Below are 23,535 nucleotides of genomic sequence, written 5' to 3'. Positions count from 1 at the left end.
TTGAACATTGATTTAAATGGTCAGGAAAGAAGAGGAAGGGATTTAAAAGGTCGAAAGGTATATGTGTTTAAAAATCCTAAAATCCTTTTTAAGGTTGTATTTTTTCTCTAAAATTGTCTTTCTGAAAGTTATTAGAAGCAAAGCAAAAAAATAAATGAATTTATTTGAACGAGTGAAGAACAAGTCTTTAAATAATTTTCTTGGATTTTCAAATTCTATTTGAGTTTTGTCTTTCTTAGAATTAAAAATGTCGAGCAAAGCGAGACCAGCTTGCTAGTAAATAAATAAAAAGTAAAAAGGTATATGTGTTTAAAAATCCGAAAATTATTTTTAAGGTTGTATTTTCCTCTGAAATTGTCTTTCTGAAAGTTATAAGAAGCAAAGCAAAAAAATAAATGAATTTATTTATTTGAACAAGTGAAGACCAAGTCTTTAAAATATTTTCTTGGATCTTCAAATTCTATTTGAGTTTTGTCTCTCTTAGAAATTAAAATGTCGAGCAAAGCCAGACATTTAAAATAAATAGAGGCAGCTCACTGGTAAGTGCTGCTATTTGAGCTATTTTTAGAACGGGCCAGCGGGCGACTCATCTGGTCCTTACAGGCTATCTATCTATCTAGATATCTAAGTTACATTTAAACCAGTGTGGGTGGCACTGGGAGCAGGCGGGTAAAGTGTCTTGCCCAAGGACACAAAGGCAGTGACTAGGATGGCGGAAGCGGGTTTCCAACCTGAAACCCTCAAATTGCTGGCACGGCCGCTATTTCGGACTACATTGTGCCAAGTGTGAAATTTGGTGGAGGAGGAATTATGGTGTGCGATTGGGCTTGGCCCCTTAGTTCTAGTGAAATTAACTATGAATGCTCCAGGATACCAAAACATTTTGGACAATTCCACGCTCCCAACCTTGTGGGAGCAGTTTGGAGTGGGCCCCTTCCTCTTCCAACATGACTGTGCACCAGTGAAATGAATTAGTGAATTATATTTATATAGCGCTTTTTCGCTAGTGCTTTACATAGTGAAACCCAATATCTAAGTTACATTTAAACCAGTGTGGGTGGCACTGGGAGCAGGCGGGTAAGGTGTCTTGCCCAAGGACACAAAGGCAGTGACTAGGACGGCGGAAGCGGGTTTCCAACCTGAAACCCTCAAATTGCTGGCACGGCCGCTCTACTAACCGAGCTATACCGTGCACGAAGCAAGGTCCTTAAAGACATGGATGACAGAGTCTGCTGTAGATGGACTTGACTGGCCTGCACAGAGTCCTGACCTGAACCCGATAGAACACCTTTGGGATGAATTTGAACGGCGAATGAGAGCCAAGCCTTCTGGACCAACATTACCAAAGCGCTTTTGGAAGAATGGTGGAAAATTGGTGTAAACACACTCCGTAACCTTGTGGACAGCCTTGCCAGAAGAGCTGCAAAAGGTGGATCGACATATATATATATATATATTTATATATATATACGCACACTTTTTCAATGCACTGCTTCTCTCTATCCATGCAGTGGATTAGCCAAATCTAGGGATGATCATAATTACGGAATCAATTGTGTAATTAATGTGGTGATTAGGCAGCCGTAAATGTTATCGCTCGCTGATCACAGAGCTCAGCAATCGATATTGCAATCAAACCGCACCGTAAAAGCAAGTATGACCACACGCATGTACACACACACACTCGGTGCGTACGCACACACCCTAATGACCCCGTGGGTCCAGTACCTCCGAGTACTCCTGCAGGATATACCGCCCATTATTTAGCATCTAATTACTAAGCTGTTCTCCATGCAGAAATCGATAAGACTACCTCCTATATGGTCTTTGTCCTATTGGCCTTGTAATGACTCTTTATCGGCGAGTCCTGGTATTCCGTATGCGCCGAGTGATTGGCATAAAAAAAAAAGGCAAGAGATGAGGGATGAAATGATAACGCTTGTTGCCGGAGGACAGAGGGATGCCGTCTTAGTTTGACAGAAAGCTGAAGAATAGCCTGGCCTTAGAAAAGGGACGGAAGGACAGAGAAAGGAGGAAATGAGAAGCGACAAAGGCGAGTGATGAGTGATGATCAGTTAGAGGGGACCCCATTATTCACATTTCGAACCTTATAATTTTGAACATTTACTGTAAATGATCCAGTGTTCAGAGAGAAGAAAAGAACCACAGACCTCTGAGAGGACCAATAACACTATTCTTGTATTACTATTCTCTCCATGCAAATGTAAAACCCTCATTTCTACAAACCCTGTTTCCATATGAGTCGGGAAATTATCCATCCATCCATCCATTTTCTACCGCTTATTGCCTTTCGGGGTCGCTGGCGCCTATCTCAGCTACAATCGGGCGGAAGGCGGGGTACACCCTGGACAAGTCGCCACCTCATCGCAGGGCCAACACAGATAGACAGACAACATTCACACACTAAGGACCATTTAGTGTTGCCAATCAACCTATCCCCAGGTGCATGTATTTGGAGGTGGGAGGGGCCTATCCCCAGGTGCATGTCTTTGGAGGTGGGAGGGGCCTCTCCCCAGGTGCATGTCTTTGGAGGTGGGAGGAAGCCGGAGTACCCGGAGGGAACCCACGCATTCACGGGGAGAACATGCAAACTCCACACAGAAAGATCCCGAGCCTGGATTTGAACCCAGGACTGCAGGACCTTCGTATTGTGAGGCAGACGCACTAACCCCTCTGCCACCGTGAAGCCCCTCGGGAAATGGTGTTAGATGTAAATATAAACAGAATACAATGATTTGCAAATCCTTTTCAACCCATATTCAGTTGAATATGCTACAAAGACAAGATAGTCGATGTTCAAACTCATAAACTTTGGGTCTTTTTTGCAAATAATATATAACAAAAAAAAATGTCATGGCTGCAACATGTGCCGAAGTAGTTGGGAAAGGGCATGTTCACCACTGTGTTACGTCACATGTTCTATTAACAACACTCACTAAACGTTTGGGAACTGAGGAAACTAATTGTTTGGTCATCCAATTAGTTTGGTCATCCAAACAAAATTGGATGACCAATTTGAGAATATGCTACCAAGACAACATATTTGAAGTTAAAACTGATAAACATTTTTTTTTTGTACTCAAATAATCATTAACTTTAATCAATCAATCAATCAATGTTTACTTATATAGCCCTAAATCACTAGTGTCTCAAAGGGCTGCACAAACCACCACGACATCCTCGGTAGGCCCACATAAGGGCAAGGAAAACTCACACCCAGTGGGACATCGGTGACAATAATGATCCAGTGGGACGTCTGTGACAATAATGATTATGAGAACCTTAGAGAGGAGGAAAGCAATGGATGTCGAGCGGGTCTAACATGATACTGTGAAAGTTCAATCCACAATGGATCCAACACAGTCGCAAGAGTCCAGTCCAAAGCGGGTCCAACTCAGCAGCGAGAGTCCCGTTCACAGCGGAGCCACCAGGAAACCATCCCAAGCGGAGGCGGATCAGCAGCGCAGAGATGTCGAGGCGGATCAGCAGCGCAGAGATGTCCCCAGCCGATACACAGGCAAGCAGTACATGGCCACCGGATCGGACCGGACCCCCTCCACAGGGGAGAGTGGGACATAGAAGAAAAAGAAAAGAAACAGCAGATCAACTGGTCTAAAAAGGGAGTCTATTTAAAGGCTACAGTATACAAATTAGTTTTAAGGTGAGACTTAAATGCTTCTACTGAGGTGGTATCTCGAACTGTTACCGGGAGGGCATTCCAGAGTACTGGAGCCCGAACGGAAAACGCTCTATAGCCCGCAGACTTTTTTTGGGCTTTGGGAATCACTAACAAGCCGGAGTCCTTTGAAGGCAGATTTCTTGCCGGGACATATGGTACAATACAATCGGCAAGATAGGATGGAGCTAGACCGTGTAGTATTTTATACGTAAGTAGTAAAACCTTAAAGTCACATCTTAAGTGCACAGGAAGCCAGTGCAGGTGAGCTTTAGAATTTGATGCCAGCAACACGTGACAAAGAAGTTGGGAAAGGTGGCGATAAATACTGATAAAGTTGAGGAATGCTCATCAAACGCTTATTTGGAACATCCCACAGGTGTGCAGGCTAATTGGGAACAGGTGGGTGCCAGGATTGGCTATAAAAGCAGCTTCCATGATATGTTAAGTCATTCCCAAACAAGGATGGGGCGAGGGTCACCACTTTGTGAGCAAATTGTCGAACAGTTTTAGAAGAACATTTCTCAAAGAGCTATTGCAAGGAATTTAGGGATTTTACCATCTACGGTCCGTAAAATCATCAAAAAGTTCAGGGAATCTGGAGAAATCACTGCACGTAAGCGATGATAGTTCGGACTTTTGATCCCTCAGGCGGTACTGCGTCAAAAACCGACATCCTGTGTAAAGGATATCACCACATGGGCTCAGGAACACTTCATAAAAGCACGGTCAGTAACTACAGTCCCACACGCCATTAGACTGTACAACTCCTCTCTGGGGCGGGGGACGGGGGGGTACTAGGATGACAGGGGATGCAAAACAATAACAGTGCAATAGGTTTTCATAACATGGTCACTACTGCCTACTTTGTCTTGTTATATTCTTATTTTACTGTTATATTTGTATTCCCATTGTTGCTTTTTAGTTTTTATTCTTATTGAAATATTTCTCTATTTTGTTTCCATTTAAACCCTCATTATTTACTTTTTACTTTTATTTAAATTGATCTCAACTCTGTACACTGCTGCTGGAATTTTAATTTTTCTGAAGGAACTCTCCTGAAGGAATCAATAAAGTACTATCTATCTATCTATCTATCTATCTATCTATCTATCTATCTATCTATCTATCTATCTATCTATCTATCTATCTATCTATCTATCTATCTATCTATCTACAGTTGGTCGCTACATCTGTAAGTGCAAGTTAAAACTCTACTATGCAAAGCCAAACCCATTTATCAACAACATCCAGAAACGCCGCCGGCTTCTCTGGGCCCAAAATCATCTAAGATGTACTGATGCAAACTGGTAAAACGTTCTGTGGTCTAACGAGTCCACATTTCAAATTATATTTGGAAACTGTGGACGTGGTGTCCTCCGGAACAAAGAGGAAAATAACCAACCGGATTGTTATAGGCGAAAAGTTCAAAAGCCAGCATGTGTGATGGTATGGGGGTGTATTAGTGCCCAAGGCATGGGTAACTTACACATCTGTGAAGGCACCATTAATTATGAATGGTCCATACAGGTTTTGGAGCAACATATCAGCAAAACAATGCCAAGCCACTTGTTACAACAGCGTGGCTGGTACTTTGTTGGCCCGCCTGCAGTCCAGACCTGTCTCCCATCAAAAATGTGTGGCGCATTATGAAGCGTAAAATATGACAACAAGACCCCAGACTTTTGATCAAGCAACAATGGTAAAGAATTCCACCTTCAAAGCTTCAACAATTAGTTTCCTCAGTTCCCAAACGTTTATTGAGAGTTTTTAAAAGAAAATGTGATGTAACACAGTGGTGAACATGCCCTTTCCCAACTACTTTGGCACATGTTGCAGCCATGAAATTGTAAGTTAATTAAAGATGCAAGCAGCGTTGGTCGGGTCCGCCTTTGGCTGCTGCCCCCGAGACCCACGGCCGGATAAGCGATAGAAGACGCCTTGGAGCCACTATTTTGAGAACCTAATGCATTGTGAAAGTAATGCAGTTGTTGTATTGAAGTGAAAATATCAAACTTCCTGTTGATTTTTGCTAAAGTATGTTAGTTATTAAAATGTAGGTCTAAGTGAGACCTACATAGTGTTTTTTGTTTCATGTCTCTCTGACATTCTTACCGGAAGTTAAAAGCAGTTTTGTCTGTGTTTTCTTCCTAGGAGCAGTTTGTCCGTGTTGTATTCCTAGGGGGGCGGTAGAGCGCAATTTTGAGTTTTGAGGTTAGGTTTTTTCATCAGATCGCAATTTTTGCCAGACCTGATGTGTGTGTCAAGTTTGGTGAGTTTAGAAGCATTTTAAGGGGGTCAAATAACAGCTCAAAGAGGCAAAAAGGACATTTTTTTAGGAGACTTTGCACAGGGGTTCTTTGAAGGCGCGTAAAATCAAAACCTGAAAACTTATCAAAACTCTGTTCCATACTTTTAATCAAAAGGGTTCAATCCCTCTCCTGTGCGAGTTTGAAGCCAAAACAACAAACGCACTCAGAGGAGATAATGTTTGAAGAAAGGTGACCGGTTTTTACAAAACTTTTGTTTTGAAGGGGGGATTGCAAACTTCCTGTTGATTTTTGTTGAGGGTTGTCAATCTATGAAATGTAGGCCTAAGCGAGACCTACATAGAGGTTTTTTTATTTCATGTCTCTCCGACATTCTTACCGGAAGTTACAAGCAGTTTTGTCTGTGTGTGTTTTTTTCCTAGGAGCAGTTTTTTCTGTGTTTTATTCAAAAATAGCGCGAGAGCGCAATTTTGACTTTTGGGGTTTGGTTTTTTCATTAGATCGCAATATTTGCCAGTCCTTATGTGTGCGCCAAGTTTGGTGACTTTTGAAGCATTTTAAAGGGGTCAAATTACAGCGCAAAGAAGCAAAAATTGCATTTTTTGCAAACATTTTCTTTTGAAGGGGTTTTTGCCAACTTCCTGTAGATTTTTGCTGAAAGAAGTGAGTGTATGAAAATTGGGTCTAAGTCAGACCTACATAGGAGTTTTTGTTTCATGTCGCTATGACATTCTTAACAGAAGTTACATGCAGTTTTCTCTGTAAATTTTTCCTAGGGGGCGCTAGAGCACAATTTTCCTTTTGGGGGATTGGTTGCTTAATATGTTGGGAAGGTTTGCTATACCGACGTGTGTGTCAAATTTGGTGAGTTTTGAAGCATGTTAAGGGGGTCAAATAATAGCTCAAAGAGGCAAAAATGACATTTTTTAGGAGACTTTGCACAGGGGTTCTTTGAAGGCGTGTAAAATCAAAACCTGAGAACTTATCAAAACTCTGTTCTATACTTTTAATCAGAAGGGTTCAATCTCTCTCCTGTGCGAGTTTGAAGCCAAAACAACAAACGCACTCAGAGGAGATAATGTTTGGAGAAAGGTGACCGGTTTTTACAAAACTTTTGTTTTGAAGGGGGGATTGAAAACTTCCTGTTGATTTTTGTTGGGGGTTGTCAATCTATGAAATGTAGGCCTAAGCGAGACCTACATAGAGGTTTTTGTTTCATGTCTCTCCGACATTCTTACCGGAAGTTACAAGCAGTTTTGTCTGTGTTTTCTTCCTAGGAGCAGTTTTTTCAGTGTTTTATTCAAAAATAGCGCTAGAGCGCAATTTTGAGTTTTAGGGTTTGGTTTTTTCATTACATCGCAATATTCGCCAGTCCTTATGTGTGCGCCAAGTTTGGTGACTTTTGAAGCATTTTAAAGAGGTCAAATTACAGCGCAAAGAGGCAAAAATTGCATTTTTTCCGAAAATTTTATTTTGAAGGGGTTTTTGCCAACTTTTTGTAGATTTTTGCTGAAAGAAGTGTGTATGAAAATTGGGTCTAAGTCAGACCTACATAGGAGTTTTTGTTTCGTGTTGCTATGACATTCCTAACAGAAACTACATGCAGTTTTCTCTGTAATTTTTTCCTAGGGGGCGCTGGAGCGCAATTTTCATTTTGGGGGATTGGTTGCTTAATATGTTGGGAAGGTTTGCTATACCGACGTGTGTGTCAAATTTGGTGAGTTTTGAAGCATGTTAAGGGGGTCAAATAATAGCTCAAAGAGGCAAAAATGACCTTTTTTAGGAGACTTTGCACAGGGGTTCTTTGAAGGCGTGTAAAATCAAAACCTGAGAACTTATCAAAACTCTGTTCTATACTTTTAATCAAAAGGGTTCAATCTCTCTTCTGTGCGAGTTTGAAGCCAAAACAACAAACGCACTCAGAGGAGATAATGTTTGAAGAAAGGTGACCGGTTTTTACAAAACTTTTGTTTTGAAGGGGGGATTGCAAACTTCCTGTTGATTTTTGTTGGGGGTTGTCAATCTATGAAATGTAGGCCTAAGCGAGACCTACATAGATGTTTTTGTTTCATGTCCCTCCGACATTCTTACCGGAAGTTACAAGCAGTTTTGTCTGTGTTTTCTAGCTAGGAGCAGTTTTTTCAGTGTTTTATTCAAAAATAGCGCTAGAGCGCAATTTTGAGTTTTGGGGTTTGTTTTTTTCATTAGATCGCAATATTTGCCAGTCCTTATGTGTGCGCCAAGTTTAGTGACTTTTGAAGCATTTTAAAGGGGTCAAATTACAGCGCAAAGAGGCAAAAATTGCATTTTTTGCGAAAGTTTTATTTTGAAGGGGTTTTTGCCAACTTCCTGTACATTTTTGCTGAAAGAAGTGAGTGTATCAAAATTGGGTCTAAGTCAGACCTACATAGGAGTTTTTGTTTCATGTCGCTATGACATTCCTAACAGAAGTTACATGCAGTTTTGTCAGTAATTTTTTCCTAGGGGGCGCTAGAGCGCAATTTTCATTTTGGGGGATTGGTTGCTTAATATGTTGGGAAGGTTTGCTATACCGGCGTGTGTGTCAAAATTTGGTGAGTTTTGAAGCATGTTAAGGGGCTCAAATTACAGCACGTAGTTGGAAGAGATGTGGAGAAAATCTCCGAGGTGATGGATAAAGATGGAGAAAATGACTTAATGGGCTTTTCCCTCACATAATGTGAATGAAAGTTTAATTGTTGAAGGAACTGACAATGGTGGATAGAAATATAGACTACATTGCCAAAAGTATTTGGCCACCTGCTTGGACTCACATATGAACTTGAAGTGCCGTCCCATAAGTTACAATATAATGTTGCTCCACCTTTTTGCCGCTATTACAGCTTCATCTCTTCTGGAAAGGGCTGTCCACAAGGTTGCAGAGTGTGTTTATAGGAATTTTCCACCATTTTTTCCAAAAGCACATTGGTGAAAGTCACACACTGATGTTGGTGGAGAAGGCCTGGCTCGCAGTCTCCGTTCTAATTCATCCCAAATGGGTTCTATCGGGTTCAGGTCAGGACTCTGTGCAGGCCAGTCAAGTTCATCCACACCGTGTCTTTATGGATCTTGCTTTGTGCTTTGTGTCATGTTGAAAAGGGAAGGGTCCCACAAGCTTGGGAGCGTGGAATTGCCCAAAAGGTTTTGGTATTCAAAGATCCTTTCACTGTTCTTTGATGTTTCCCTCCTACACACATGTAAGAGGGATGTGTACTATGGCTATGAGTTTTTTGCTTTTGTTTTTCCCGCCTGGCTTCAGTCTGGACCCCCTCTCTAGGGGCCCAGGCTTAGACCGATTTTTTAAATTTTATTTTATTTTAATCTTTTAATTTTTTTCTCCCATTCCCCCCCACTTGTTTACCTGTATCTTACCTTTGTTTGTAAGGGGCGCCGGAAGTTGGCAGACCCGTCAGCGATCCTGTTCTGTCTCCCTGTAATGTTTGTCTGGTCTTGAATGGGATTGTGCTGAAAATTTGAATAAAGTATGTCTGATTCTGATTCCGGAACTAAGGGTGCCAAGAGTAACTCCTGGAGTGCGCCCCTTCCACTCCCAACATGATGGTGCACCAGTGCGCAAAGCAAGGTCCATAAAGATATGGATGACAGAGTCTGGTGTGGGTGAACTTGACTGGCTTGCACAGAGTCCTGACCTGAACAAGATAGAACACATTTGGGATGAATCCCATTTTTCCATCTGGCAATCTGATGGACCAGTCTGGGTTTGGAGGTTGCCAGGAGAACTCTATATTTCGGACTACATTGTGCTGAGTGTGAAATTTGGTGGAGGAGGAATTATGGTGTGCGGTTGTTTTTCAGTAGTTGGGCTCGCCCCTTAGTTGCAGTGAAATTAACTTTGAATGCTTCAGGATACCAAAACAATTTGGACAATTCCACGCTCCCAACCTTGTGGGAACAGTTTGGAGCGGTCCACTTCCTCTTCCAACATAAAGACATGGATGACAGAGTCTGGTGTGGGTGAACTTGACTGGCTTGCACAGAGTCCTAACCTGAACCCGATAGAACACATTTGGGATGAAATAGCTTTTTTATATTTGCATAGTGAGAAGTATTTGGCCACTCACTGTCCTAATCACTTGGCCCGGCCCCAGGTGTACAAAATCAAGCACTTAGGCATAGAGACTGTTTCTACAAACATTTGCGAAAGAATGGGCCACTTTCAGTGATTTCTAGAGCAGTGGAGACGCGTTCACTATAGTGAGGAATATCACTTTTCCATCTGGCAATCTGATGGACAAGTCTGGGTTTGGAGGTTGCCAGGAGAACTCTATATTTCGGACTACATTGTGCTGAGTGTGAAATTTGGTGGAGGAGGAATTATGGTGTGCGGTTGTTTTTCAGTAGTTGGGCTCGCCCCTTAGTTGCAGTGAAATTAACTTTGAATGCTTCAGGATACCAAAACAATTTGGACAATTCCACGCTCCCAACCTTGTGGGAACAGTTTGGAGCGGTCCACTTCCTCTTCCAACATAAAGACATGGATGACAGAGTCTGGTGTGGGTGAACTTGACTGGCTTGCACAGAGTCCTAACCTGAACCCGATAGAACACATTTGGGATGAAATAGCTTTTTTATATTTGCATAGTGAGAAGTATTTGGCCACTCACTGTCCTAATCACTTGGCCCGGCCCCAGGTGTACAAAATCAAGCACTTAGGCATAGAGACTGTTTCTACAAACATTTGCGAAAGAATGGGCCACTTTCAGTGATTTCTAGAGCAGTGGAGACGCGTTCACTATAGTGAGGAATATCACTTTTCCATCTGGCAATCTGATGGACAAGTCGGGGTTTGGAGGTTGCCAGGAGAACGCGATATTTCAGACTACATTGTGCAGAGTGTGAAATTTGGTGGAGGAGGAATTATGGTGTGCAGTTGTTTTTCAGTAGTTGGGCTTGGCCCCTTAGGTGCAGTGAAATTAACTTTGAATGCCCCAGGATACCAAAACATTTTGGACAATTCCACGCTCCCAACCTTGTGGGAGCAGTTTGGAGTGAATTAGTGAATTATATTTGTATAGCGCTTTTTCTCTAGTGACTCAAAGCGCTTTACATAGTGAAACCCAATATCTAAGTTACATTTAAACCAGTGTGGGTGGCACTGGGAGCAGGCGGGTAAAGTGTCTTGCCCAAGGACACAAAGGCAGTGACTAGGATGGCGGAAGCGGGTTTCGAACCTGGAACCCTCAAGATGCTCTACTAACCGAGCTATACCATGCACAAAGCAAGGTCCTTAAAGACATGGATGACAGAGTCTGGCGTAGATGGACTTGACTGGCCTGCACAGAGTCCTGACCTGAACCCAATAGAACACCTTTGGGATGAATTAGAACGGCGAATGAGAACCAGGCCTTCTGGACCAACATCACCAAAGCGCTTTTGGAAGAATGGTGGAAAATTGGTGTAAACACACTCCGCAACCTTGTGGACAGCCTTGCCAGAAGAGCTGCAAAAGGTGGATCGACATCATGTTGAACCCTATGGTTTAGGAACAGGATGGCACTTCAAGTTCAAGGCAGGTGGGCCAAATACTTTCGGCAATAGAGTTTATATCACGGGGAAATTATTCCAAGGCCTTTCAGGGTGAAGTCACGGGTTAAAAAACGGTTGGAAGTAGACCTGAAATGTAATATAATATTTCCCCCAGGCGGGTATCAAGCGCTAAATAGGCACTTTTATCTGATACTTTCACATCCTTGATATCATCGTGCAGCTAAGTCTGCACAAAATGAAAGCAGGAGAAAGAACAACATTGTTTTAATAAACAAACTAGGGGTTCGGGGTCACTGGCCGCCGCCCGCCCGCCGCCCGCCCGCCGTTATATTCAGAAAAAGAGCGCCAGATAGACCCTAGGCGTCCTGTCCTTATCTTGCTTATGAGCACCGCAATTTTTCAATGTGATTCAAACAGCAGAAGAGGCGCGGAAGGTGAAGGTCGGGGTGGAGAAAATAGGGAGGAGATGGGGGAGAAGGAAGTGCAGGATATAAGACGAGGAGGGGGAGGGGTCAGATCGGCAGCTGGAAGATGAAAGAATGAAGAGTGACGCGGGGGTGTGGTGATCCACAAACATACCTGGACAAAAGGTATGTTTGAAGAATAAAAAAAAAGGGGGTGAAGTACAGGAATATACAAACCCCGTTTCCATATGAGCTGGGAAATGGTGTTAGATGTAAATATAAACAGAATACAATGATTTGCAAATCATTTTCAAGCCATATTCAGTTGAATATGCTACAAAGACAACATATTTGATGTTCAAACTCATAAACATTTCTTTTTTTGTGCAAATAATCATTAACTTTAGAATTTGATGCCAGCAACACGTGACAAAGAAGTTGAAAAAGGTGGAAATAAATACTGATAAGGTTGAAGACTGCTCATCAAACACTTAATTGGAACATCCCACAGGTGTGCAGGCTAATTGGGAACAGGTGGGTGCCATGATTGGCTATAAAAACAGCTTCCCCAAAGAATGCTCAGTCTTTCACCAGAAAGGATGGGGCGAGGTACACCCCTTTGTCCACAACTGCGTGAGCAAATAGTCAAACAGTTTAAGAACAACCTTTCTCAAAGTGACATTGCAAGAAATTGAGGGATTTTAACATCTACGCTCCATAATATCATCAAAAGGTTCAGAGAATCTGGAGAAATCACTCTTGTAAGCGGCATGGCCGTGACTTTCAATCCCTCAAACGGCACTGTATGAAAAACCGACATCAAACTCTAAAGGATATCACCACATGGGCTCAGGAACACTTCAGAAAACCACTGTCACTAAATACAGTTGGTCGCTACATCTGTAAGTGCAAGCTAAAGCTCTACTATGCAAAGCGAAAGCCATTTATCAACAACATCCAGAAACAGCGCCGGCTTCTCTGGGCCCGAGATCATCTAAGATGGACTGATGCAAAGTGGAAAAGTGTTCTGTTGTCTGACGAGTCCACATTTCAAATTGTTTTTGGAAATATTCGACATTGTGTCATCCGGAATAAAGGGGAAGCGAACCATCCAGACTGTTATAGATGCTAAGTACAAAAGCCAGCATGTGTGATGGTATGGGGGTGCATTAGTCCCCAAGGCATGGGTAACTTACACATCTGTGAAGGCATCATTAATGCTGAAAGCTACATACAGGTTTTGGAGCAACATATGCTGCCATCTAAGCGCCGTCTTTTTCATGGACGCCCCTGCTTATTTCAGCAAGACAATGCCAAGCCACATTCAGCACGTGTTACAATAGCGTGGCTTCGTAGCAAAAGAGTGCGGGTACTTTCCTGGCCCGCCTGCAGTCCAGACCTGTCTCCCATGGAAAATGTGTGGCGCATTATGAAGCGTAAAATAGGACAGCGGAGACCCCGGACTGTTGAAGGACTGAAGCTCTACATAAAACAAGAATGGGAAAGAATTCCACTTTCAAAGCTTCAACAATTAGTTTCCTCAGTTCCCAAACGTTCATTGAGTGTTGTTAAAAGAAAAGGTGATGTAACACAGTGGTGAACATGCCCTTTCCCAACTACTTTGGCACGTGTTGCAGCCATGAAATTCTAAGTTAATCATTATTTGCAAAAAAAAATAAAGTTTATGAGTTTGAACATCAAATATGTTGTCTTTGTAGCATATTCAACTGAATATGGCTTGAAAAGGATTTGCAAATCATTGTATTCTGTTTATATTTCCCAACTCGTATGGAAACGCGGTTTGTAATAAACAAATAATCATTAACTTTAGAATTTGATGCCAGCAACACGTGCCAAAGTAGTTGGGAAAGGGCATGTTCACCACTGTGTTACATCACCTTTTCTTTTAACAACACTCAATAAACGTTTGGGAACTGAGGAAACTAATTGTTGAAGCTTTGAAAGTGGAATTCTTTCCCATTCTTGTTTTATGTAGAGCTTCAGTCCTTCAACAGTCCGGGGTCTCCGCTGTCCTATTTTACGCTTCATAATGCGCCACACATTTTCCATGGGAGACAGGTCTGGACTGCAGGTGGGACAGGAAAGTACCCGCACTCTTTGTGTTCACGAAACCACGCTGTTGTAACACATGCTGAATGTGGCTTGGCATTGTCTTGCTGAAATAAGCAGGGGCGTCCATGAAAAAGACACATGTTGCTCCAAAACCTGTATGTACCTTTCAGCATTAATGGTGCCTTCACAGATGTGTAAGTTACCCAAGCCTTCATGGAAACAGGGTTTGTTAAAAAAATGAAAAGAAAAAAAGATTTGAATATTACGTGTGCACGGTGAGGAGGGCGAGTCCAGGGGGGTTCTGAAGTGGTCCTCCTCGCACACGCACGCCACCGAGCCCTCATCCTCGGCGGCGCTGTTTGCAGGGCACGGGAAGCACTCCTGCTGCCTGGAGGACATCTTGTACGATCCCGGGGGACACGCTGCAAGAAACACACACACAACACTTTAGACTGCATTCTAGGCAGAGAATCCATTCAAAAACAACATGTTAGGGAATAACAACATGCTAAACAGTCACTTTGCTATGTAGGTACGAATGCACAAGAGTCACCCTTGTGAAACAACAACCGGGCGGTATATCGATATACTCGATATATCGCGGGTGTGTCTCTGTCCACACGTCTATCTTATGTTTGACTGCCATCTACTGGTCACACTTATCATTACACGTTGTACCAAACAAAATCGCTTTGAGGTTGATAAGGAAAACCAGAAAAACACGCATCATAATGGTTTGAATTCCACTTTCACTCCAGAAGCACTGAGAGCGAATGTTGCAATTATCAATGCCAACAAAGTAATTTTCTAATAAAAACAAAACAACTGGACATAAGTTATCAGCTCATTTTTAAATGTTTCAATAATAAAAAAAGGATATAATTAATAAAAAGTACATATTTTTATTAACACAAAAAGTGTAAAAAATTGGTACTGTTGAGCACCAATATGGATTCCCAGGTATCGGGAATTGGTACTTTATCGGTCCAAATGTGAAAGGTACTCATCGCTAAGTACGTATTGATGTTGTTTACTTGAGTCATATTGCCATCATAGTGCAGTCTACATGTATCTCTTATGTTTGACTGCCATCTTCTGGTCACACTTATCATTACATCTTGTACCAAACAAAATCGCTTTGAGGTCGATAAGGAAAACCAGAAAAACACGCATCATAATGGTTTGAATTCCACTTTCACTCCAGAAGCACTGAGAGCGAATGTTGCAATTATCAATGCCAACAAAGTAATTTTCTAATAAAAACAAAACAACTGGACATAAGTTATCAGCTCATTTTTAAATGTTTCAATAATAAAAAAAGGATATAATTAATAAAAAGTACATATTTTTATTAACACAAAAAGTGTAAAAAATTGGTACTGTTGAGCACCAATATGGATTCCCAGGTATCGGGAATTGGTACTTTATCGGTCCAAATGTGAAAGGTACTCATCGCTAAGTACGTATTGATGTTGTTTACTTGAGTCATATTGCCATCATAGTGCAGTCTACATGTATCTCTTATGTTTGACTGCCATCTTCTGGTCACACTTATCATTACATCTTGTACCAAACAAAATCGCTTTGAGGTCGATAAGGAAAACCAGAAAAACACGCATCATAATGGTTTGAATTCCACTTTCACTCCAGAAGCACTGAGAGCGAATGTTGCAATTATCAATGCCAACAAAGTAATTTTCTAATAAAAACAAAACAACTGGACATAAGTTATCAGCTCATTTTTAAATGTTTCAATAATAAAAAAAGGATATAATTAATAAAAAGTACATATTTTTATTAACACAAAAAGTGTAAAAAATTGGTACTGTTGAGCACCAATATGGATTCCCAGGTATCGGGAATTGGTACTTTATCGGTCCAAATGTGAAAGGTACTCATCGCTAAGTACGTATTGATGTTGTTTACTTGAGTCATATTGCCATCATAGTGCAGTCTACATGTATCTCTTATGTTTGACTGCCATCTTCTGGTCACACTTATCATTACATCTTGTACCAAACAAAATCGCTTTGAGGTCGATAAGGAAAACCAGAAAAACACGCATCATAATGGTTTGAATTCCACTTTCACTCCAGAAGCAATGAGAGCGAATGTTGCAATTATCAATGCCAACAAAGTAACTTTCTAAAACAACAACAACAAAAAACAACTGGACAGAAGTTATCAGCTCATTTTTAAATGTTTCAATAAAAAAAAAAATGGTTTTAATTAATAAAAACAATACATTTTTATTAACACACTAAATTACAAAAATATTGGTACTGTTGAACACCAATATGGATTCCCCGGTACCGGGAATTGGTACCGTATCGGTTCAAATATGAAAGGTACTCATCCCTAAGTATGTGTTGATGTTTTTTACTTGAGTCATATTGCCATCATAGTGCAGTTTACACATATCTCTTATGTTTGACTGCCATCTACTGGTCACACTTATCATTACATCTTGTACTAAATAAAATCGCTTTGAGGTCGATAAAGAAAACCAGAAAAACACGCGTCATAATGGTTTGAATTCCACTCTCACTCCAGAAGCACTGAGAGCGAATGTTGCAATTATCAATGCCAACAAAGTAATTTTCTAACAAAAACAAAACAACTGCACAAAAGTTATCAGCTCATTTTTAAATATTTCAATAATTAAAAAAAATATTTAATTAATAAAAACAATATATTTTTATTAACACAAAAAGTGTAAAAAATTGGTACCAATTCCTGATACCAACCATGAATTGGTACCGTATCGGTCCAAATGTGAAAGGTACTCTTTTATAAGTATGTGTTGATGTTGTTTACTTGAGTCATATTTCCATCATAGTGCAGTCTACACGTATCTCTTATGTTTGACTGCCATCTACTGGTCACACATACCATTACATCTTGTACCAATAAACATAACTTCGAGGTAGGTAAGTAAAACCAAAATTATTCCGTACATTAGGCGCACCGGTTTATGAGGCGCACTGTCGAGTTTTGAGGAAAAAAAACACGATTGTAAGCGCTCCTTGTAGTCTGGAAAATACGGTATAGGTGTTTGGAGTTGAGAAGCTGAGTTACTATTGTATGACTTTTGCTGTTGATTTAAAAAACGCCTTCTAATCGTTTAAATTCCACTTTCAAAGGAAACAAGACGGAGAAAGGAGAATAGATGGAAGAGGAGAATAAAAGCCTTAGCCTAAGTCCGTCTGACAGAAGCAATTCTCACATCAGAACTGATCAGCGCTCCTCTAAATGGCATCAAAGGCTGCTTTGGATGGAATCAGCTCCGGAGACTCCAAATAAAATAAATACAAGTGAAGCATATGATAGCCTGCAGTTTAAAAAGCCGCCGTACTCAATTTCCGGGTGTTATATTCCGACAGCCCCACTTTATTTGCGAGACGTTTCAAGCATCCTGGCGCCCATCCTTCCGGCTTCTCCCCCCCCCCCCCGCTGGCTACACTTGACGGAGCCGCGAGAATGTGGACGGGGCCGATAAGCACTTACGACCTTGCGTGCGGGCCACGCCGTGCTTTTCACCGAGCTAAGTGGCAACCTGGCTCACGTGGAAAAAAAAAAGTACATATTTTCCATTCCCTCGCCATGCAGTTTCATTTTCTACATGCGACGGCGGCAGAGCAGGTGATAATGGGCGTGAAATCAGCACGGCGGCTGCTGCTCAATACTCTGATCTCTGTTGTGAGACGACATCATAAACAGCGGGGAAGGCATTAGTAGTTCGCTCCTCGACTCTGTTTTTGCATTCGGACTCTCTTTACGTTCTACAGTCTCCTATTAAAAAACACATTTCCTCCCACAAGTCTGCTTTTTCTCACCCAGGGTCAACGTTTTAGACCGATGTTGGGGTTACGGTTGTGCAAAGAAAAGTTTGAACCCCCCCAAGATGCATTTTATTTAATTTTTTTTGAGGAGTCAGAAACATACTTGCCAACCCTCCCGGATGAAACTCCCGAAATTCAGCGCCTCTCCCGAAAACCTCCCGGGACAAACGTTTTACCAAAAATCTCCCGAAATTCAGGCGGAGCTGGAGGCCACGCCCCCTCCAGCTCCATGCGGACCCGAGTGGACAGGCTGTTTTCACGTCCGCTTTCCCACAATATAAACAGCGTGTCTGCCCAATGACGTTATAACTGTAGAATGATCGAGGGCGAGTTCTTGGTTTCTTATGTGGGTTTATTGTTAGGCAGTTTCATTAACGTCCTCCCAGCGCGGTAACAACACACAACAACAGCAGTCACATTTTCGTCTGCCGTGAACAGCAATGTTGTGACACTCTTAAACAGGACAATACTGCCGTCCGCTGTACGTTTTGGGCCATGCTAGAGAGAGATGGAAGATTCCAGACTCTAGTGCATTTGATGAAAGGACTTTTGTGTTTGCCAAACAGCAATGCATCATCAGAGCATGGTTAGAAAAATAGTGACAGAGAATAGAACAAGGATGGGCCATTCAACCCTTAACTCAACAATGAGTAGATGAGTGTTATGTGTGTGTATATGTTTAAATAAAAGAACACTGAAATTCAAGTATTTCTCATATATATATATATATATATACATATATATATATATACATATATATATATATATACATATACATATATATATATATATATATATATACATATAATAAAATAAATATATACATATATATAGCTAGAATTCACTGAAAGTCAAGTATTTCATATATATATATATATATATATATATATATATATATATATATATATATATATATATATATATATATATATATATATATATATTTGGCTGGGTGAGCAGAACATGCAAAAATAGCATGTAGCAAAAAACAAAACAAAACACCCCACCCCTAAAAAAGCATGTACAGTACAGGCCAAAAGTTTTGACGCCTTTTCAATTTAATGCATTTTTATGACTATTTGCCTTGTAGGTTTTCACTGAAGGCATCAAAACTATGAATGAACACATGAAATCACTGAAAACATGTATTATATTCTAGTTGTTTTTTGTTTTTTTTTCTATTTCTATATGACGGCGGATAACACTCCGGGAGCCGTCACTTTTTTTGCGCTCCCTATCCAGGTACTTTCCCTGCTATTATCCGCCCCACGGCACATTTTAAAAACATGATTGAAAAATTTTTAAAACGTAAAATTTTGGAGCAAACGGGTGAAATGTAACAAAAAATGTTGCAATGTTTACTCTAATAACACAAAGCTGCCATGCAGGCTGTTTCTTTCTTTAAAAAATAATAATGAATCAAAATCGATGTCTTTATGAATTATTGACCTGTTCAAAGCTCCAATTACGTCACATAAAATATTCCACTTTGAGATATTTTTTGGGCAAATGTTGCATATTTTGTGATTGCCATATAAAAAACTGAGCTGTTTTTTTTTAAGAAGGGCCTAAAATTAACAAACAAAAAACATAAACAACAATAAAACTTATAATAAACGGATAGATCTGAAGTTGATCTCGAGATTATTGTGTCAAAAGTAAACAGTAACAAGATGTATAATTTATTTTTTAACACTTTAATAATTTTAGTGTGATTTGTTTTTAAGTGTCGTTGCTCAAAAAATAATAATGAATCAAAATCGTTGTCTTTATGAATTATTGACCTATTCAAGGCTCCAATTACGTCACGTTAAATTTTCGACTTTGAGATATTTTGGGGGGAAAATGTTGCATATTTTGTGTTTGTCATATAAAAAACTGACCTGTTTTTTTAAAAGAAGGGCCTAAAATGAAAAAACATAAACAACAATAAAACTTATAATAAACGGATAGATCTGAAGTTGATCTCGAGATTATTGTGTCAAAAGTAAACAGTAACAAGATGTATAATTTATTTTTTAACACTTTAATAATTTTAGTGTGATTTGTTTTGAAGTGTCATTGCTCAAAAAATAATAATTGTGTTATGAGTTATTGATATTTTTAATGCTCCAATTATTATATAATCTCAAATATTCCACTTAAAAAAATATTGGGTGATAATATTACATATTTTGTGTTTTTTTTCCATCAAAAAGAGCATACAACTTAAATCTTTAAAATCATTATATTGACAGATAGACATAATGTTGATCTGGAGATTTAAAACTTGAATAATGATAAAACAAAAAAATACTGAATAATGACACATTTTTTATATTTTTTTGACCAAAACCCTTTGGGGTCCCCGGGATCAAGCCTGAGTGGAGACCTAAATGTATATTTTTTATACATATTTTGTATTGGTTTTTAAAATAAAAAAATATCAAAATGGCCCCAGCTTGCTTTGATTATTTAGTCTGCGGCCCTAAGTGGAAAAAGTTTGGACACCCCTGGTGTACACAACGTGCAAACATCTTGTCTTTCTAAATGTGTAAAAGGGGGGCTGCAATACTCTTTGAGCACCTCCACGACGCTTGTATTTTTTTGTTTTTTAAAAGTGCTTTGCTTCCCTAAATGTAACTTTACCTCCACAAAAGCCCCGAAAGCGTACCTCGCGTGCATCAAGCAGCACCTGTCCTCGCGTGCATCAAGCAGCACCTGTCCAAAGCCGCCCTGCAGGCCATGAGCTCTTATGAGCAGTAAAACATTACACAGTTTTTATGGGATTAACACAAATCCTGCTTGTGCTCTCAAAACAAGTCACTGGCTGCCACTGCTGGGCTGCGGAGGCACGTTTGACTCAAGGATGCATCTTTTTTTTTTGTCCTGTCCAGCTTCACAGGCAAGTCATATAGTTGATGTAGATGCTCATGTACTAATTGACTTTACAAAAGAGAAGTGTGGGATACTTCTCTCGTTGCCTTATTTGTATTTGACTTTATTGAATGTATTTATATTATCATTCATATATATATGAATATACATACATATATATATATATATATATACATACATATATTTACATATATATATACACACACACACACATACATATGTATATCTACATATATACAAATATATACACACATACATATGTGTATCTACACATACATATGTGTATATATATACAAATATGTATATATATATACACACATATATACATATACCCACATATATATACACACATATACACACACGTATATACATATACCCACATATATATACACACATGTATATATATATATATATATATATATATATACATATATATATATATATACACATATATATGTATATATATATATATATATATACATATATATGTATATATACATACACACATATATATATGAATATATACATACATATATACATATATACAGTATATACACACATATATATGTATATAAACATATATATATATACATATATATACACACACACATATATATATACACATATACACACACACACACATATATATATACACATATATACATATACAAATATATATGTATATATATATATATATACACACACATATATATATGAATATATACATATATACAGTATATATACATATATACACACACACACCGATATATATATATAAACACACATATATATATATATATATATACACACATATATATATACACACAAACACATATACACACGTATATATACACAGACACACACACACACGTACACACACACACGTGTGTATATATATATATATATATATATATATATATATTAGGGCTTTTAAATCAGATTAATCACACTTCTTAAAGAAAATACCCCCAATGTTTGGATATGAATGCAATGTGGTTTTAAATGTTTTATTGACCTGCAAGTCATTGATTTGCTCAAAAACTTGGTGAAAATAATTACAGTAAGAATTTAGTGCACATTTGGAAAGTATATTAAGAGGCAGAGTGGCCACATGCGTGGACAGAACCTTTTAGCTCTTATTTCCAAATTTGTGGACACTACTGAACTGGGGTCTTATGGCCGCTTATGTGGACACTTATACTGCCATCTGGTGGTGTCAGAGTATAACATACAATGAAATATGGGAAAAAAAAGTGTAAAAATAAGAATTAGCATGTCACTAAACTTGATCTACACGTTTGTGTACTTATGGACTAATAAGTACATAATTTTTTCAGTGTTTTATTCAAAAATAGCGCTAGAGCGCAATTTTTAGTTTTGGGCTTTGTTTTTTTCATTAGATCGTAATATTCGCCAGTCCTTATGTGTGCGGCAAGTTTGGTGACTTTTGAAGCATTTTAAAGGGGTCAAATTACAGCGCAAAGAGGCAAAAATAGCATTTTTTGCCAAAGTTTTATTTTGAAGGGGTTTTTGCCAACTTCCTGTAGATTTTTGCTGAAAGAAGTGAGTGTATGAAAATTGGGTCTAAGTCAGACCTACATAGGAGTTTTTGTTTCATGTCGCTATGACATTCCTAACAGAAGTTACATGCAGTTTTGTCTGTAATTTTTTCCTAGGGGGCGCTAGAGCACAATTTTCATTTTGGGGGGATTGGTTGCTTAATATGTTGGGAAGGTTTGCTATACCGACGTGTGTGTCAAATTTGGTGAGTTTTGAAGCATGTCAAGGGGCTCAAATTACAGCGCGTAGGTGCGGAATAATAATAAAACACAGCAGTTTCAATAGGGTCCTTGGCCCATGGCAAAGGACTCCACAGGAGTCCTTTGCCATGGGCCAAGGACCCTAAATATGTACTTTATTCAATACACACCAGCGCCAGGACTTTTACACAACAACTAGAAGAAAAAAAAAAACACTTTCATGCCCAAAAGCGAGGCCATTACACGTCCATTAGAAGAATCTGTCAGGTGGCCCCAGCGAGTGAGTACGTTTCATGGCAGAATACACGCGTGTAAGATTGGTAATTTATATTTCTTTTCTTGATAAGAACCTTGTAATCGACTTTTTTTTTTATTGTCTGTCATCACACTGCATGTGAAACGGCTCAGCCGAGAGTTGGACATAACAGTCACACACACACACACATAAACACACACAAACACCCTTGTCAAGCGGCGCTGGAAGACGGTCTTTGTTCTTGAACGCATCGCCGGGAACACCGAAAAGGAACAGCAGCCCGAGCAAAGAAAGATTTTGCATTGATCTACGAGATCACTAGGGGGGGTTTCTTCCTATCATGTTTAAAAATTAACAAGCAGGCTTGGCTGCAATTCCCACTTTATCGCTTCAGCGTTTTGCCGGCAGACCTCGGGGATGTGTGTGGAAGACAAATGGGGGGGGGTTCTGTCACCATACAAGAATAACAAAGGAGGCTGCCAATCATCCCGCGTGGCGAGGGGTTGTTGGAAGGGCCGCCACAAGTCAATGATAGATTCTGGTCAAGTCCAAAACAGGACCGAATGTCCCTTTGGGACAGAGGACCCTATTGTATTTCTAAGGTTTATTATTATTATTATTATTATACCGCCGCCTCTTTGAGCTGTAATTAGACCCCCTTAACATGCTTCAGAACTCATCACATGACTGGCGAAAATTGCGATCTGATCAAAAAACCAAAACCCCAAACTCCAAATTTCGCTCTAGCGCCCCCTAGGAAAAAACACAGACAAAACTGCTTGTAACTTCCGGTAGGAATGTCAAAGACATGAAACAAAAACCTCTATGTA

The 23,535-nt window shown here is 39.7% G+C and overlaps 1 protein-coding gene across 2 annotated transcripts in view; it reads right to left on the bottom strand.

The window, feature by feature from the left end:
- LOC133539581 (ephrin type-A receptor 7-like) overlaps positions 1-23,535 on the bottom strand; it is a 708,400-nt gene that overhangs the window by 217,638 nt on the left and 467,227 nt on the right. For both annotated transcript variants that reach the window (XM_061881603.1, XM_061881604.1), the window contains exon 4: positions 14,237-14,392. In XM_061881603.1, the coding sequence (XP_061737587.1) occupies positions 14,237-14,392 (156 nt within the window). The remainder of the gene's footprint in view (positions 1-14,236; positions 14,393-23,535) is intronic.

Source organism: Nerophis ophidion, linkage group LG21, assembly GCF_033978795.1.
Source record: "Nerophis ophidion isolate RoL-2023_Sa linkage group LG21, RoL_Noph_v1.0, whole genome shotgun sequence".
Lineage (NCBI taxonomy): Eukaryota > Metazoa > Chordata > Actinopteri > Syngnathiformes > Syngnathidae > Nerophis > Nerophis ophidion.
Note: the sequence above shows the minus strand (reverse complement) of the source record. Positions and strands in the feature narration are given on the sequence as shown.